The sequence below is a fragment of the Sebastes fasciatus genome, chromosome 20 (assembly GCF_043250625.1).
Source record: "Sebastes fasciatus isolate fSebFas1 chromosome 20, fSebFas1.pri, whole genome shotgun sequence".
NCBI lineage: Eukaryota > Metazoa > Chordata > Actinopteri > Perciformes > Sebastidae > Sebastes > Sebastes fasciatus.
This window is the reverse complement of record NC_133814.1, coordinates 15,799,158-15,817,902: the sequence shown is the minus strand read 5'-3', so window position 1 is coordinate 15,817,902 and position 18,745 is coordinate 15,799,158. Positions and strand designations below refer to the sequence as shown.

General features: G+C 40.4%; 2 protein-coding genes across 5 annotated transcripts in view; one reads left to right on the top strand and one right to left on the bottom strand.

Annotated features, from left to right (window-relative positions):
* The first annotated feature begins 1,071 nt into the window (after nucleotides 1–1,071).
* On the top strand, nucleotides 1,072–18,126 carry vwa2 (von Willebrand factor A domain containing 2). Of its 2 annotated transcripts, XM_074619227.1 has the most exons (15): nucleotides 1,072–1,317; nucleotides 5,248–5,339; nucleotides 5,463–5,528; nucleotides 8,630–8,704; nucleotides 9,212–9,345; nucleotides 9,427–9,536; nucleotides 11,824–12,021; nucleotides 12,106–12,239; nucleotides 12,391–12,520; nucleotides 14,081–14,136; nucleotides 14,220–14,327; nucleotides 14,417–14,995; nucleotides 15,312–15,863; nucleotides 15,988–16,110; nucleotides 17,054–18,126. In XM_074619227.1, the coding sequence occupies exons 3-15, from the start codon at nucleotides 5,474–5,476 to the stop codon at nucleotides 17,182–17,184; spliced, it is 2,385 nt and encodes a 794-aa protein (XP_074475328.1). In that variant the 5' UTR covers nucleotides 1,072–1,317; nucleotides 5,248–5,339; nucleotides 5,463–5,473; the 3' UTR covers nucleotides 17,185–18,126. The 2 variants fall into 2 exon arrangements, with proteins under 2 accessions (XP_074475328.1, XP_074475329.1); XM_074619228.1 differs by lacking the exon at nucleotides 5,248–5,339.
* afap1l2 (actin filament associated protein 1-like 2) overlaps nucleotides 18,127–18,745 on the bottom strand; it is a 42,590-nt gene continuing 41,971 nt past the window's right edge. For all 3 annotated transcript variants that reach the window (XM_074619224.1, XM_074619225.1, XM_074619226.1), the window contains one exon: nucleotides 18,127–18,699. In XM_074619224.1, the coding sequence (XP_074475325.1) occupies nucleotides 18,673–18,699 (27 nt within the window). In that variant the 3' untranslated portion in view covers nucleotides 18,127–18,672. The remainder of the gene's footprint in view (nucleotides 18,700–18,745) is intronic.

The following is an 18,745-nucleotide window of genomic DNA, read 5'->3' as shown; positions in this document are numbered from 1 at the left end:
AGTGTACTTTCATAAACTTTAAAGTGGGCTACAAGTATACTTACAGTATAAAAACGTTTAACTAGTAGGTTACTGAGAATGTACTATAAAGTGTACTTTCATAAACTAAAAAGTGGACTATAAGTATACTTGCAGGGTAACAACTATTAAACTAGTAGTTTACCGAGTATACTTTAAAGTGTACTTTCATAAATTATAAAGTGGGCTACAAGTATAGTTACAGTATAAAAATTATTAAACTAGTAGTGTATTGAGAGTATACTTTAAAGTGTACTTTCATAAACTAAAAAGTGGACTACAAGTATATATAAGTATACTTGCAGGGTAACAACTATTAAACTAGTAGTTTATTGAGAGTATACTTTAAAGTGTACTTTCATAAACTAAAAAGTGGGCTACAAGTATACGTATTTAAGTATACTTACAGTATAAAAACTATTAAACTAGTAGTTTACTGAGAGTATACTTTAAAGTGTACTTTCATAAATTATAAAGTGGGCTACAAGTATAGTTACAGTATAAAAACGTTTAACTAGTAGGTTATTGAGAATGTACTATAAAGTGTACTTTCATAAACTAAAAAGTGGACTACAAGTATACATATTTAAGTATACTTACAGTATAAAAACTATTAAACTAGTAGTTTATTGAGATTATACTTTAAAGTGTACTTTCATAAACTATACAGTGGGCTACAAGTATACAAAAACTAGCAAACCATCAGTATACTTATAGTTGCAGTACAAAATAAAACTTGGGTTAAAACTAGTGTACTCAAAGTTTACTATTGTTATACTTAAAAGTATACTTTTATCAACTAAAAAGTTTAGTTTAGAATTTAGTCCCAAGAAGTATTACTTACAAGTATATAACTAGTACATTGAAATTAGTATACTTACTACATAAAATATACTTGGGAAATGTATACTTGAACTTAAGTATACTTCATAAAATAAACTTGAGGCAATATGCTCAGTAACATAAAAATACACATACTGTAGTAAATATAAATGGCAGGAGATGCATTCTCTAGGGAGATGAAGAAGTTCTAACAGTAGTAGCATTGGGATGTGTGTTTCCAGTGCGTCTCCATGCTGCTCCTCTGCTGGATGAGATGAGAGGAGGACTTTAACGAGGCTCTACCGGTGCAGGTACATCAGAGGTGGGCATGGCGAGGAGGTGGGGTCGCTGCTCTCCTCCTGTCTGGAGCTCCAGAGGATCAGACCAGTGCGGAAACCAAGAGGTGTGGAGGAGCCGGTGAGGACTGCTGCTGCCTGATAGAGATAAATAAGGATTGTTAACATCGAGCACCGCATGGTAAGGGAACATATTTAGTCGCTCATTGAGATAAAGCTGCAGAGCTTGAATGTTTACTACAGGACTGAACCTGCTGGAGCGCAGCGTGTCAGCCTTGGATGGACTACTAGACTTTTATTTTGGGGTGTCTACTAATGATTTTAAACAGGCTTCTATTAAAACAAGTGAAAATATTACTGCAAAGTTTTGCAAAGTAGCCGTGCATCTACGGATTGTCGTACAATTTAATGCATTTTTTAATTGGAAGAAATGTGATGGAAGTCATATTTGGACATATTGATTGCCATTTTGTTGCTGGGGCAACTGCTTTAGTCCAAGTTTACTTCCTATCAGATACTACATTAACAACTACTGTAACAGGAAATACAAAGGTTGTCAAGTTTTAAAAATGTCTACAGGCTATAAAATTGGTAGTATATGAGTGTAGTCTAGTCTAAAATATAAGTCTGTAAGAAAGCTGGAGCTAACTACACCAACAATAGCAGGTCTGAAAGCAACAAACCCATAAGAAGTTTGACCATGGTACAAGTACTTTGGTACTGTCAGATATATCATGGTGTATGTACCATGATACTATTAAAAAAAAATACTGTGGTACTATCAAAAATACCATAGTATGTTAAATATACCATGATGCACCATGGCACTATCAAAAATACCATGTTAAATACACCATGGCAATGTCAAAATACCATAGTACTTGTGCCATGGTATTTGTAACATACCTACTATTTTATAGTGTACAATGGTATATCAAATAAAATAATGGACAGAGGCAAATAAAAAATGCAGTATCTCTTTTACAAACAGATTGAACATATTGTACATTAAAAACATGTAATGTTTACAGAAAACTTAAAGTCAACTTAAAATAATAAAATACATAGGCCAATAATAAAAAAAAAAATAATGGTCTTAACAAATTTGGAAACAAATGTGTGTGTAGCAAAGAACAAAAAATCTAAATGTCTTTGTGAGTTGTAAATCGGAGGAGTATTAAATTTCTTTTCTTTTCATGATCTTGGCCGAATTGGACAACTTCTGACGAAAGAATGCCTTTTATTTCAGCGTCGCTTTTGTCTGTGAAAACAGATTTAACTTCCCCTAAAGAGAGAAAAAGAAGTAAAGGAAAGCAGAATTAACAAATAAACAGACAAGTTACAGATAGGTAGAGACACAGACACAGGTAGACGAGCTTTTCTTAAACTCCCATCTTCCTCCTTAGTAGCAACTTAAGTCGGCTGACGGGCGTCACTTTGGCTTCTTGAGTAAACATCTTCTACTGTTGCATGTCGGGGTCATAACCTCTGGCCCCATCTTAAACCGGCCGCGACCCTTGACACATTTAAGAGTGTCCAGATGTTTGGAAGATAACGGGCTATAATTTAAGCTGCAACGAAAACAAACATGTAGGTTTTTTGTAGATATTTCATCTTGAAAATGGTAGCTCAGGTTCGTAAAAGCAAGACACGGAGTGTGCATGACTTTGTTTTCAATATCTGCGCACAAATCTTTTAATTTGGGGTGTTGTAATGTAAATTGCAGACATGATTATTGATCAAGTGAGAATGGGCCACCACCTAAAGTTACTGTGCAGTTTTATTACATTAGATTGTGTTTTTTAATTCAGTTTCCTTGTAGTTTGAGAGATGTAAATACCCACTGAAGACCTCTGTGTGTGGTTGCCAGCTTACTCGTGCAACACATTCCCATGCCTAAATGCATACCAGGACATTTTGAATTATAGTTCGTTGTGGCTTTTAATCACACGGATGTCACATTGTGGAAAAGTTTCCACGTTTGTTCTTCAGTTGTTTTTAAAAGTGACTCACCTCGAAACTGTTAGGATGTTTACATCTCCAAGTACAGGTTAGGAGATCTGGGGATTTTTGTATGAAGTTGGTCCAAAAACTAGCACTCCTTTCTAATTATAGACCTACAGAGCGGAGGCACTTTCCAACCTGCCAGACAATCCAAAGCAGACGGCACATCCGTGAGCTTAGGCCTTCCTCTTTTTTTTAAGGTGGTTACATTTTTAGGAATGTCTCCTGTAGATAAGGACAGATAGCCCAAAGTATTAACCATCTCCTGTCAGAAATCACTGAACTTTTACCTCACAAACTCCCTGCTGTGGCATTTATTTAGATTTTCAAGTGATGCATTTTGAGTCCCGAAAGCGAGACAGGACTTTTTTAAGTTTAGCTAGGACCAAACTTCCAGCCAGCCAGACAGAGCATAGAGGTGTTCAGTGACAGGCAGCAAGATGAGGGGTGGAGGGATCCAGAAGAATGCTTGTGAAGAGGGAGCCAATTTTGAGACAGGTGTGTTCAGTGCACGTGTGTGTGTGTGTGTGTGTTTTAAATGTAGGCATGCATGACTGCTTCCTCCTACAAGTGTGTGTGTGTGTGTGTGTGTGTGTCCCTTGGCAGTAATGAACTCTCTTGTCCTCGTGACGTACCAGCGAGTGCACAAATAGAGCATCAATAGCCCTGCGGTGATGTTTATCAGCCCCGCGGCTCCTCAGACAGCCGCTGCATGTCAGCCCTGCAGATCCGTATCGCAGACACACAGACTCCTCTTAAAGAGAGGCTTCGGCCTGCACACAATTCTATCTCTGTCTCGGAAATACACACAGCTGTACCTGTAAGGGTGGGGGGGTTTCTCTGGCACGTCCGTCCTCTTAAACCCACCCCAACACACACACACACACACACACACACACACACACAGGATACTATGGCCGAGCTTATCAGCAGCCAGAGTTAATCAAACCTTATCTGCTGCAGCTCCTCAACTTCTGATGTGTACCCAGCAATGAACATACAGAAAGCGGCAGGTTGGGTTGTTAATCCTTGATTTAGATGTTCACTCAATTAACAGTTAATCAGATACACCTATGGGATTGAATGCCATTTAATATAACAGCCTTGCATTAAGTCCTATCTTTGTGACGCCAGATAAATAGTTGTTTTAGTTTTAATAGCTTTTGTTGCCACTGTGAGAACATTTTTGAGGCCATACTTTTGTGTACATATTGAACCGTTTTCTTTCCACCCATGCTCGCATACAACATATTTAAAACACATGTCAATATAGCCTTCTTTAATGGAATCCAGTACACCAAAGATGACCATGAAGTTGAATCAAAAGCTTTTCGACAGCGTCAACAAAAATGTTACGTCATAGTTTTCACAGATAGGATTAAATTGTAGAGGTGTGTCGTATGAACCGCTAACTCGGTGTATGAATTAATCATTTGAATGATTTTCTTTATAGAAACTCGGATGCTGTGAGTTCCTGATCCTTAACATTTATATTTATGGGAAAATAAGGCATATATTATGGCCCTTTCTTTAATAATGTGGTGTTCCGTTTGTGTGATTGCAGAATGAATCCCACACACTGGAAACCCACTTTCCAGTTGAACACACTGACTGACTGTTAAAAGCATTCTTATCGGCTTCCTCACCACACACACACATCAAAAGAAGATATTGCTTATCTTTCCGACCCAGACGAAATACAGAATGGTCCACGTGTTGTGTGTCTGTGTGTGTGGACACCTTTGTACAGTGGAGTGTGTTTTGGTACACACCAGTGGGCTTAGTTGATGGAGGGAGGGTTCCTTTTTGCACGCTGTTTTACAAACACTGACTTGTGCAATTGTGGTAAAATGTGTGAAACTTGCTGTTGAACAAATTGACATATTTCTCCCCACAATTTGATTGGCCTGTGGGGAATAATAACCAAATCATTCTGTTGTGTAGAACTCTTAATAGATATAGTAGCACTTAACCTCCTGGTGTTCCTCTATGGTAGCTGTCAGTCAGGGCTCGACCCACACTGAGCTGTGAAAACATGTTGAGGGTGTACTCAAAGTCCTTGAGGCAGGTTACTACTACAGCGACCTCTTCTCTCCTGTCATTATAGCTTTCCTCCCTGTACAAGACTTCCAGAGAAAAATACAAAAACAAGCATCCAAACTGAAAACATATATTGCTTCATTTTTAAGGTGACATAAGGTTGGGAACCACCGCTGTGCACACTCCTGTCTCACAATCTCTCAAACAATCTCTCCTCTGCTCTTTGGTGTATTTGGTTTCTTTTTTCTTTTTTGCTAAGTGTGTGCTTGTTTATCATTCCAGGTCTCTCGAAAATGCACCCTGATATCCATCTCTCCCTCCTCTTAGCGCTGCTGCTGCTTCTTCAAGGTTGGTTGATTGGTTTTTATTAAAGTTATGCATTCAGTTTCAGTTAACGAGTTGCCTTCTTCACCTCTCTGGTATTCAGAGTCCTTGGATCAAGGACTGTTAAGTAAGTAATAAGTACAGTTTTGGAATAGAATAGAATTCCTAATGTTTGGTCAATTAAAAACCATTTGGAGCATACAGTAAATATACAAAATGTGACAATACACAACCTTTCAGTCATTCAGTGTCTTTCAGTGTGTTGGCATTTGTGAGCAGCAGGTGGTGGAATATGTACGATACTTTTCTGATGCTCTTCTGGTCAACCTGAGATTCTTTACAAGATATTTTACTACTTAAACCTGTCAAGTTCCCCAGTTGCTGAAGAATTCCCATTATCTTCTTGTGCTTAAAATGCTGCTTGTTTCCAGACAAGTCAAATTTTTGCATCGCTTTTTATATAGCGTATCGTCAGTAGTTCTCTCGGACCGGAGTGTCGGTATTTGCCTGAGGGGAGAGGCGGGAGTCGTGGGGCAATATAATCTTGAGTTGTTTTCAAAAATGACAGCTTTAGCACCATCTGAAGTATTTATTACTGGTCATTTTAAGACTTTGAACTTGAGCAAACCAGGCTGTTTCACCTTGTCAAGACGCCCCCCCTTTTTGCCTGCTGTGCTGACAGCACAGATAACATGTTGCAGTGCTTCACCAGCTAGATATCCATGTAATCCAGCCTGTCAAGTTCAATTTCCCAGATAGGTAGGAGCTGATCCTAGTTTTTTTAACTCCAATTTCAAGGGAATATTCCTTATATCTCCCAGACTATGATGGGAGTAATACCAATTATAAAATTGACTCCTCCGCCTGAGGATTCTTGCTCATTAACTAGCTCCTGATTTCCCCGCTATGTTTTCATTCACAGACATTAAAGATACACAAGTCATTTTACTAGAGGCGTTTGGCCGAACAGACAGACTTTTTGTTCAGAGCAGTGGGGCCTCCGCTGACAATGAGAAAGCAGCTCGCCAAGACCCGAAACTTTCACTGTCAGGGCTGGACTGACGTTGGAATTAGGGTCAGATGAAAGGGTCAGGATAGAGAAAAGGTGGGAGCGAAGTCCTCTGGGTTGCAGGTGGTACTTTTCTGTAACATTCCCTGACCTCATGCAGTTTGCTCCTTTCCTCCAATGAATTGATGACGGAGGACTTTATGGAAAGAAGAGCACTATATTCTCTGAAATAAAAAGACCTTTTGGTACAAATTACATCAACATAAAGGTGTTTTCAGTTATTCTGGCTGAATAGACCTCTGCTCTGTTTGACGGTGGACCAGAGCTTTGATGGAAATTCACTCAAGACACATTTTTATCTACCAATAAGAGTGATAAAGGTGTCATTAGTCCCGCCCAACAGGTGCTACAAAGCTAAGAGGAGACTCAGGAAGATGTCACTCAATTAGTCTATTAACACGCCTACACAGTCCTGAGCAGAGGTCTAATCAGCCAGATTAACTGAAAAACACCTGTGTGGGTGTTCAGAAGCTTTAACAATAAAACAGTGAATTGCTTTTTACTATTTAAGTATTGTCAACGAAGACGAGACTTTCTCCTTGGTGCTACTTTGATGCCTTGCCGGTGGCCGTCAAGAAGCCTTTCTGGAAGCTTGGAATATGTGGCCCTCAGGCTGTTGGCTGTTTAAAAAAAGCTTGTGGCCCGGAGACCACTCAGATTAATAGGCTTTTCTCACAACAGACATTTTTGACTTGTCAAAGTTGGAAAAGCACAGGTGTTACTAATAACACTAACGATGGCTCTGTTATATTCAAGTGTTCCAGTGAGAGCAGCAGTGAGCCAGCATGTAGATACCTGGACCCTGAAATCAGCTAAATGGATTCAGCCGTCATTCATTTCATTATTTACACTTGTGTTGTTCTTACTGTGACAAGTCAAAATGTGAAAAAAGATTTATTTTTTTAAAGATTATCAATAGTGAAAATAATTGTCAGTTGCAGCCTTCTTTCAGGTGATGTTTTTTTAGTCATACATAATCCTAGCTAATTTAAATTTTAGTGAAATAATCTTTTTGTTGATATTTGTATAATGAAAAAGGCCTATTCCTTATGACACATAAACCACTAGTTTTTCAGAATTAATCTTTTAATGTAATTACTGTCATTGTTATTACTGATGTAATGGGTTACCTTTTTCCGAAAAAGAAACATGCCATGTCAACCTGTGCCATATTTCTCTGCCGAGTGACAGAGAGATGAGCAGAGGAGGACAAAAGTCAATGTTGGCACTAAATTCCCAGACATGCCAGACATGTTTCTATTGAACTTTTGTACATGGAACCTTTCCTTGATGCTTCTGTCCTTCTTCACCTTCACCAGCTGATTAGCAGGCGCTAAATCATCATGAGGCGGACAGCCTGAAGCTTTAGTTGACGGAACAAACTGACAATTTCTCTCCGTATTGTGATTTGGAGAGAAGGTCTGCGCTATTCACAGAGTGGAATCTGTTTAATACTGGAGATGCCTGTAAAACCACTCAAGCGCCTCCGTCTCCGCGCCGGACAAATGCCTCTGTGACCCGTTGGGGGTTACCAGGGACAACAAGGCGTGTTCACATGGGTTTTTCTGAACAGGAAATCACATGCCCCTCGCTCCTCTCTGGGCCGTACGTGTGCGTGAATAGAGCGACGTCCTTTCAGTGAATGGACCAAAAGAATGGTTTTCTTCACTTGTCCACTCACATTAGCTTTGAATACTCAATTATCCGTCGCAGAGGGTCAAGTGGGAGTCAGCGAACTGTATTGGCTTCAGGGAGAGCATCTCATTTATTATTTAATTTTACTTATGAAGACTGTAGTGAAGGTTTTTAAAGGCAAAACCTCATGTTCAGGCACATTTACAAACCAATTTTGTGTGTAATGAATTATGTTTCTTTAATGTTATTCTTGAAAAAAACATCACCTGTCCTCTGTATGTTGTCGGGTTTCGTTGCACATTGATGGTTATATCGACCTAAATCTATCGTATCTAAATGTTAAATGTTAACACAACGTGCATAATACTGTGTAAATATGCGTGGATATTTGATTGACCTCTGTGTTGTTTGTCCCTCCTAGTCCAGCAGGGCACCTCCGTGCAGGAGATCCAGACCAGCCATGAGAACATCGTAAAGATCAACTCAGCTGGAGAAAGTGAGTAGAGTGAAGATTAATCTGTTGACAGTCACACAAAACATGATGTATGATGCAGTTAAGTTGTCGTAAAGTAGCTAATAAATAGCTAGTAGAGTGACAAGACTTTGGAGTAATACTTTTGAGGTGGTGGGTGGTCTTAAGTCTGGTGTCTGTGTCACACATGAAAGTGTTTTGGAGGTGACAGCTCACTCTCTCTAACGGCTTCATGATCAGCTGTTCATTCTCACATTACAGCAGCAACACTGCTGATTATTTATGACACCAGCAGCGAGTACAAACATGCTTTTTTGCTCGGTGATGGTTTTGTAAGTGTGCTCCTGGGAGAATATAAATGAGCTCTGGCATTCTCAGCTGTTTTTCTCTTATTATGTCAAAGTATTACTTTCATCTGCTACAACCCATTTGACCTCTAACCAGGATGAGTGAATAACCAATGAATGAGTTTGGACCTACGTCTAGATACCTAGTGTGTTTAACTGTATGTGTGTGTGTTTCCGTGGGAAGTGATGCAGTGCTCAGCAGCCATGGATATCCTCTTCCTCCTGGATGGTTCTTACAGTGTGGGGAAGGGCAGCTTTGAGAGGTCCAAACACTACGCAATCAAGCTCTGTCAAGCACTAGACATCAGACCTGACAAGGTTTGTTTTCTCTCTGTTCTTTTGTGTCTCTCTCTCTCTCTCCCTCAATCATTATTCATGTTCTCTCCCACCCTCGTCCAGGTGCGAGTCGGCTTGATCCAGTTTGGTTCCACTCCCCGGCTGGAGTTCGCCTTGGACTCGTACACCACCAAACCAGAGCTGCAGAAGCACATGAAGAAGATTTCTTACAGGTGTGTTTCTCCTCACATTTCACCCTCAGACAAATCAAGTGTTGGGATGCAAAAAGACTTTATAATAGCGTGATTTGGAGTGGGTGGCAGGATGGCATTTTTATACTGCTGAAGCGATATGACTGAAAGAATGTAGATGATATACAAGCACATATGTAATTCATAAAGTCAAAATTAAGCTCTTACAGTTATTTAACAAATGAAACAAGCTGAAAGAGTTTTTTCATTGTTTTATGTTGATGACACCTGATCAAGCTCCATTCACTCGTCAAGGCCGTGAAATATGATTGAAAGCCTTAAAAAAAAAGCTAGTAAGTGAACCTTGAGTGGTTATTGTATCACAGATTTGTGTTCCCAAGGTCAAGGACGAACTTTCATTATCATCTTTGACATTCAGGGTGAAATTTTAATTTCATTTTTTTAGACATTTTTCTCAACTGAAAGAAGTCCCGACTTTACCTATCTGTGTATCTGCTCATCTTTGGTCAACGCATGGAGAGATGAGCAGAAATGTAAATTTGAGGACATAACCGTGAAAAGAAATATTGTGTTATGGTGTTTATTAAAAAAAATATTTTTTTCAAAGAGCAACAAAGTCGTTGGGACAAGTGTTCAATTTCATACGAGTCTTTATCCGAGATGGGTGGGAATTGGGTTCACAAAGGTTTATTTATATGTTTGACAAGTTACATGATCTGGACTGGATTTACTTCAAACTTGTGTGGAAAGCAAAACACACACATATACGTATACACACATTCAGAAGTAATCCAAATGCTCCCTGGAAAGGAAAACAAATTAATTTCAGATTAGAGGGCTACACCACAGGTGGTCACTGGATATTGGATAAGTGCATAAGCCGAGAAAGAGGATGGTAACTTGGCCAAGTGTGTGTGTGTGTGTGTGGTGTTCACAGTTTGGAAGTAACATTTTGACCTGCCATCTGGTTTGAAATGGCCAGCCGCGTTTTGAACTCATTAGCTGTCACATTGCCTCAAATCAAACTAGCACCATGTAGCAGTATAATGTAGCTGTATGCAATACTATTCTATACTATGAGACTCCTACTTTGCAATATTTTACTCTACTCCTGACCAACAATATGACCAAAAATACAAATAACGTGCAAGTTTAAATATGACAATGACAGTATTGCAGTAAGTCGTTTAACATAAAATGTGTGCAAGAGACTACAAAATTATTGCATCTTTCAATGTCAATGAATAAGACAAAGAACATGCCGTGATATAATCATCATAAAAGCAAAAACAATATTTTTATGTGAGGAGAAAAAATTAATTTAATTTAATTTAATAAAAAATTAAATAAAAGCAAAAAGAAACAGCCAAAGAAATAATAATAATAATAATAATAATAATAAGAAGAAGAAGAAGAAGAAGAAGAAGAAGAAGAAGTAAATAGTGAGTGAAATAAATTGAAATTCATTAAAATAATAATAATCATGATTATAAAGGAATGCAGAAAAAAAGAAAAACATGGCCAATACAAGAGCCTTTAAAAATGTGTCTGTGCTAAAGTTGCTTTTTAAAGAATATAATCCATAAGCCTTGAGGAAAAAGATGTATTGTAAAGTTTGAAATGTGATTAAAAACTATAAACAATCGCTGCAAAAGCTAAGCATCAAATAAAAAAACCTATTACCCACTTCTCCTTCTTCTGTATCCAGCATTGTTGTATAAGATTACTACAGTTCAAACAAGTATTTTTGAGTGTCTAAGATGCAACTACATGTGTACAGTTTGGTGTTTTGTAACATGTATTGCGGAGCGTAAAAGAGCTGCATTTTAATCTGCACGTGTAGGCCTATGCTAAGAAACCTTCTGTTGTTGACATAAATCTGTTCAAGGGAGCCAAGATCATTTAATCATGCCTGAAGGCCTTTGAACGTTTCACTATATTGTTTTGTAGCTTCAGCACTCCAAGCAATCAATCATGAGACACTGTGAATCTGTTTCTTTGTGTCTAGTGGTGAGATTGAAAGAGGCTCCGGCTCTGACTGACATTTATGTCTTTTTGGAGAAAAAAATCTAACGGATTTTAAATGGGTTCCCTGAGCCCTGGGGTGATGAAACTTTAGACAACACACTCAGACTATTCCTTGTACATTTTTAGTCCAAGAACCAAAAGAGGAATGTGGTTTACTTTGGCGGTGATATGCGGTAGATTATTAACTCTACTGGCTTCTGTAGTCCCAGAACACATTCTCTAATTGTTCTGTTTCAGTTTTGTTCTGACAATAACACTACTCCAAACTCTGAACTCCCAGGGGAGGCAGCACCCAGACAGGCCTGGTTCTAAAGTACGTGCTGAGGAAGGGTTTCCCAGGCGGCCGTAACTCCTCCGCTGCAGCTCGGATCGCCATCCTCTTATCAGATGGGAGGTCTCAGGGCAACGTGGCGCAGGCGGCTGCACAGCTCAAAGAGACGGGCGTGGTCTTGTTCGCCGTGGGCATCCGCTACCCCAGGTATGTTAATGATCATTGCCAATAATAATACATTAAACCACTAATTTCTGTTTGCAGTGCAGTCTCTAAAAAAGTGTTTTCCAGGTGGGAAGAGCTGCATGCTTTGGCCAGTGAGCCGATGGAGAGCCACGTCTTCTTCGCAGAGCATTTCCACGATGCTGTCAACGGCCTGTACACCACACTGACCGCCTTATCTGTCTGCAACGCCACACCTGCAGGTGGGATTCACTGGAGGAAAATTATAACTGCCCTCTCCCTCGCTTAATTCCTCGGCTTAATTTGTGTTCCTCTCCCTGAATCCTTCCAATTCTTGTCCCCACCTCATATCCCCACCGGTCCCTACCCTGTCGTCCTGTCCTGTTCCCAAAGGCTGCCAGGTGGAGTTGTTTCCCTGTGAGAGGAAAACACTGGAGACGGTGAAAGAGCTGCAGGGGAATTACATGTGTTGGAAAGGCTCCAAGGGATATTCCACATACACGTCTCTCTGTCCATTCTACAGGCAAGTGTAGACACACATGCATGAATAATGGAATTGTTCTTATCTTTATGAGAAGATGAATTCCTTCACTTTTACTAGAGAAAACCCCCCTTTTCACTTACAGCATTTTAATAGCTACAATGTTATGTCAAAATCAAAATTTCTGTGTAATTGTATAATTCAAACTTTCCTGTAAATCACCATGAGATATTTGGGTAGGAATGATGGATCAGTAGAAGTGTCTGGCAGCTGTTGAAGAGGCCACAGAAACCGGTTTATGATGATGAAGAACAGTGCTGGTGTCATTCTGGGTCAGACTGAGGAAAAACAATCCAAACATTTCATTCCTCAATGAACCACAAGACTGTGGTTGTTCAGCAGGGCAACTCCCATCTGTTAATGTTGCTGTGTCAGTGCAGTGTGAGGGGTGTTAATAACAACAAGTATAATTCTGTCAGAACCTCCACCGCAGTGAAATGGCCGTAGAAAGCTCACTGTTTAAAGAAACATCACAACTTAACGTTTGATCTTCCAAATCTTTTTGTTGTTCTCATGAATACACTAAACTTCCCAGCACTTTGTTTTCCAAAAAGCTAAATGTAAGCATTTTTAGATGCAGCACAAAGTGGAGGACTGCTGCTAGTACAATACTGTAAAATGGGTCTGTACTGTATATAGTGATGTAAACAAAGACTCACAGGTAAGGGGAGACATCCAAGGTAAATAGGGGGAAAAAATTAACTAATATATGTCACCATGAAACTTCCCCAGTTGATAACTTACATTAAGACAATTATTCTGTGTAATACAAGTTTTCTGACATGTTATGTTTAAATATGGGCATTATCTAATAGTAACTTATGGTGAATTTAGGAGAAATCTGGAGATGCAAATAGACAAAGTGTAGTAAAATAAACACCTAAATGTGTGTTTTCTCTCCACTAGTCTGAAAGAAGCAAAAATAGCCCAAAAATTCTCATACCAGTGCATGAAAAAAACAATGTTATTCCCTTAACAAACATACCTAAACATACTGTAACACCTCTCACCTTCTTCCTAACATACAGCGACAGAGCAAACTCTGGCGAATGAAGCGGGGAAAAATAGTCCCGATATAATACCAGCGATGTCACTGTCTATTACATAGAGATCATGATATGGATTAACTGTCAGTTACTGTCAGCATCGACTTTGAACAGTGAAAATGGGTTGGAGGTGCGGGAAACTTTGCATAAATAGAGCCAGGGCAAGCGTTTTTCCAAACAAGCGACATGTCACTTTGCCTGTTCGCTGACGCACGGAGCAGGTTAGGAGGACATCTTCATTGGGAAAAAGTAAAACAATCTGTTGTGTGCTCGCTCTTTCGCATTGCATCCAGCTAGGAAGAAATACAGTGTCAAATCAATAAAGGTCAATTTATAATGCCTTGTATTAACCGATAGGCAAGGCCTAATGTTTGTATTTACGTCTCAGAGCTGCCAAAACAGCCAATTTGAAAATGGAAAAATAAATGATTCCTCGCAAAATACACATTTTTGATTCATTTTCAACCTGAAAAAACAAGTGTGTTTTGTGTTGCAGGTACAACAAGATGTACAAGAGACACCAGACGGTCTGCCATCGCACCATCTGTCCAGGTAACAACACTGTTCTTTTTCTCTCTTTGAGATGATGTGTATTTGTGTAACATCCTGCCATTCTTTCTCCACTATACTTGTAGACCCCTGCGACTCTCAGCCCTGTCTGAACGGTGGAACATGTGTATCAGAAGGTCCAGAGGGTTACCACTGCGTGTGTCCACCTGGCTATGGAGGAGACCCACACTGTGGTCTGTACACTGTCCTCAAAACTTACTGAGATATCAGCATCGCCCCACTCTCTCCAATGAACTAACTTGCCTCCTCCATCCCTCCTCAGCTCCTGCATTATCTCTGGACTGCGCCGTAGACTTGCTGTTCCTGGTGGAGGGCTCCGCCACGCTCACCTTGGAAGGCTTCCTCCGCCTCAAGTCCTTCTTAAAGCGCTTCCTGCGCACCGTGATCGGGTCCGACAGCCCCAGTAAAGTCGGCCTGGCGGTGTTCGGAGGAGAGACCAGAGTCGAGATCCCGGTGGACAAGTTCAGAAGGGACCTGAGGGGTCTGCTCAAGGCCGTGGAGGCACTTCAGCCAATCGGTGGAGAGACCCTGACAGGCCAGGCGCTCCATTACGTCACACGTCACGGCTTCGTGAGCGCGCCGGTCTTTGCGGACGTCACGGACGACCTGCCCCACGTGGTGGTGCTGCTCACGGCCACTCGTGCTGTCGATGAGGTGGTGGAGCCCTCTAAATACGCACGAGACAGAGAGATCTTCCTGGTAGGGGTGGGACCAGACCACTTAAGGGGACAACTGAATAATATCACAGGGAATCCCCAGAGGACAATCACCTACAGACCACCGGAGTTCAGTGCCAAGATCCCTGAGCTCAAGGCTAAGATCTGCAGTGTGGACACACAAGGTACTCACTGACTACTTATTACCTAATAATGAGAGGAAGAAATGCATGCTCATCCAAGAAATGCAACAAATATCATGTAGCAAAAAAGAGCACTTCCGTAAGAAATCTTTTTAAGACGTAAAAGATAATATTTAATCTTTAAAATCTCCCTTTTCTGGCTGACATGTAGATCAATAAACTCTGGATTTTGCTTAAAAAAGACATTTCTAGGGTCTTGAAATACCACTTCTAAATCCTGTTTTGTTTGTTTCAAGTAGTTCTAATTGTCTGTATATTTTAACAACATAATTCTTTGTCTTTTTTTTTGTTTTTCCAGGTTGTCTGGGCCAAGCAGTCGACCTGGTGTTTGCCCTGGACGCCTCAGGCGGTGTCAGCCCCGATAACTTCGCCACCCTGCGCGACTTTGTGCGCAGCCTCACCGTCCAGTTCGACATCAACCGCGACGTTGCTCAAGTGGCGCTCGTGGCATACAGCCGGAGTGCCACCACCGTCTTCAACCTGGATACCCACGAGACCGGCTCCGCCATCCTCAAGGCCGTAGACGGCGCCAACTACATGGGCGGAGTGGCTTCGACGGGCACCGCTTTGCTTCACATCCACTCCGACGTCCTGACGGTGGCCAAAGGTGCACGGCCCGGAGTCAACAAGGCCGTGGTGGTGGTGACGGACGGTTCGGGCGGGGACGACGCCGTCGTTCCAGCTCAGAAGATGAGAGATAATAAAGTTTTGGTGTTTGTGATCGGTATCGGAGATATACAGAAAGAGAGGCTGCTGAAGATTGCTGGATCGGAGGAACACATGATCGCGGTGTCGTCTTATGAGGATCTCAAGTATTCTGAGGACGTGCTGGTGCAGATGCTGTGTTCAGGTGAGACTGCAGAAAAGTACCAAACCTTTTTCAGGACAGAAAACACTCAGGGAGCTGTACAAAATATATGTGAACATTGTTATGGCAACCGGCTGATTTATTTGTATTAATTTCCTTCTATTAGAGGTTAAGAAGCCGGTAAACCTGTGCAAGCCCAACCCATGTATGAATGATGGGACCTGCATACTGTCTGGAGGGAGCTTCCGCTGTCAGTGCCAAGGCTATGAAGGACCACACTGTGAAACAAGTCAGTGGCATTAATACTTCCACCTTCCTGCCTCCCTCCCAATAGACCTGTTCTTGTCTTTTTTTAGGGGGATACAGGGGATCTTTAGGGGAAGATAGCAGGTCAGCAGTATATGTCACATAGAAGTGGTGTACATCATCTGAAAGCTGGGAACCTGAAGATTAATTTGAGATGCTGCCATACATCCTCTGAATGCCCGAGGTCTCTAGTTCGGGGATGTAAATTTTCATGAGGCTGTGATTATCCTAGAGGTCACAACAGGACATTTTATACAGTGAGGTCAATTTTAAAATAAATGGTCTCACTACAATGAAGTGGCTACTATGTGGACTAACGTCATCATAAATGAATACAATGGGGCTCATTGGATCCACAAGAGTCTCCGCTTTACAGTGATACCCAATTTATGCAATTCCAAGACTGTTTAGGGACCCCAGTATGCAGAAATATTCAAACACATCATTTTTAGAATAGGCGAAAATAACATTTATACTGCATTCAAAAACCTGCATGGCTTTGCCCAAAACTGCATGTGATTATCATAAAGTTGGCAAGTCTGTAAAGGGGAGACTCGTGGGTACCCATAGAACTCATTTCATTCACATATCTTGAGGTCAGGGGTCAAGGGACCATGGTTGGTACCAATGGATTCCTTAGGATTTTCTAGTTTTATATGATATCTGTAACTTCACTCTAGCTCTAAAATTGTACCTCTACTAGAAATCTACCTCTACAGCCTCTGAAAGACAGTAAAGTCGGTCGGAATCGCGCGTCTCAGGGGGTTAATACATTTGGTTGGGTCTGGTTGTCTGACCACTGTTGTTACTTGCACAACTTGACTGTTTTAAAGTTGTGATTGCTACTGTCACAGCTACCAAAAAGTCCTTGCAGCAACAGCATTATTTGCATGTGCATATGTACCTTTTCTGTTATTTGTCCGTAGGAAGCAGCAGGCCTTCGTCCAGAGGAGATCAGCCGAGGCCTGCTGGTCTCAGGAAGAAGAGCAGGCAGAAGAAGAGTCACCAGGAGCTCCTGCATCACTACAAACTGCACCGCAGGAGGCATGCTGCCTGATACACAAGTAAACACACGTACTATACACAGAAGTACACAAGTCACCTACGGACACTCAAGAAACCAAGGGTGTTTGCGGGAACACGATGGAGTAAAGGGAATACTAATGTTACTCTTTCAATATTTAAACTTGCACTTCAAACTTCAACAAGTGCCTTCAAACTGTGTGTATTCCTACTGCAGGGTCGTCACTGTACTCACTGTTTTTTTTGCAATTGTCTCAATATCGTTCTGTTGTCTATTCAAAGATGTAAACTTTTATATTATATTATATTATATCTGTGTCATGATTGTATTATTATTTCTATTGTATAATAACCACAACCTTCTTTCAAACAAGACCAAAACATCCAATTTGTGCCAAAAAAATGATGGCACAAATGTTGAAAAGATGATTGTTTGCTCTCACTAATGAGCAAAATTATTGTATAAATATATGTATATATGTATTTTATTATTAGCTATATTAGTGCTACACAACACTTAGAAAATAAGGCTGTTTTTTGTAACTTACCCTTCACTTTACTAGTAGCACATCTGGGGAACAGGGAAACAAACTTCCATAATACATGATTTGTCAATCCAGTTTTAGTAAAAAAAAGTATATATATTTAAATATTAGAATGAATCCACTTGTACAAGAAATGTCTAGTCGTTTAAATTAAAAGTAAAAGTAAAATTTAAACACTTTGAACCTTCAGAAACGATGCCAGGTGATCATCCTATTATCAAATGACTCCCCTTCATGAATACTTTATTACTTCATTAGTGAGAAGTGACTGAGTCGACTCTAATTACTCTCTTAAATTTTAATGCTGCACGCTTCCAGTGTCCTTTTTGCAAATTTCAAAGCATTGCGATTTATTACAACAGACAAGCTGGACTGACCGATGTAACGTTAAATTCAAAAGGAGACATTTTCATAAACACATTTCAAGCCGGTATTGTTGTCAGTACATTTTTATTTGAATAAAAAGTGCATTTTTAGCTAGCAATACAAGCCAAATGAGGCTGAATAATGGTGTAAATATATTTACATCTTGGCTACCAGCATATAATGAACCAAGCTACAATCTAGAGTGTACAAAATGGACAATTTAGTAGAGGGGGGGGTGTCTTTCTGTCTCAGTGGTTCTCAAATGTTTGGCTGTTTTCAATGTCAAAACATCCCATTTGTGCATCAATAACGATTGTTAGACTGGCCAAAAATGCTACTACATCAACGTCCTCCCTTTTAGCAAACGGAGAAAACAACTTGAGAAAGTTATTGAAACTAAGATTATCCAGTGGTGTTTTGAGAAGACGGCTTGTGCATCTCTCTGATTGGCTCTTTATAGTCTTGGCAAGGAGGTGGTGAGGATGAAGGGATCCAGAGAGAGAGAGAAGGGAGGATGTTGATTTAACTGTCTTGGTTCCTGTTGTGGACAGCAGACCAGACCAAGAGAAACTTGTGGATTTGAGAGGTCAAAGGTCATCCACGTTTCCCCTCTAGGTGGTAGATTTCTTCTCCCACTCCTGTTGATGAAATTGAGGTATTTTAACAGTATAAAGTAGATACAAT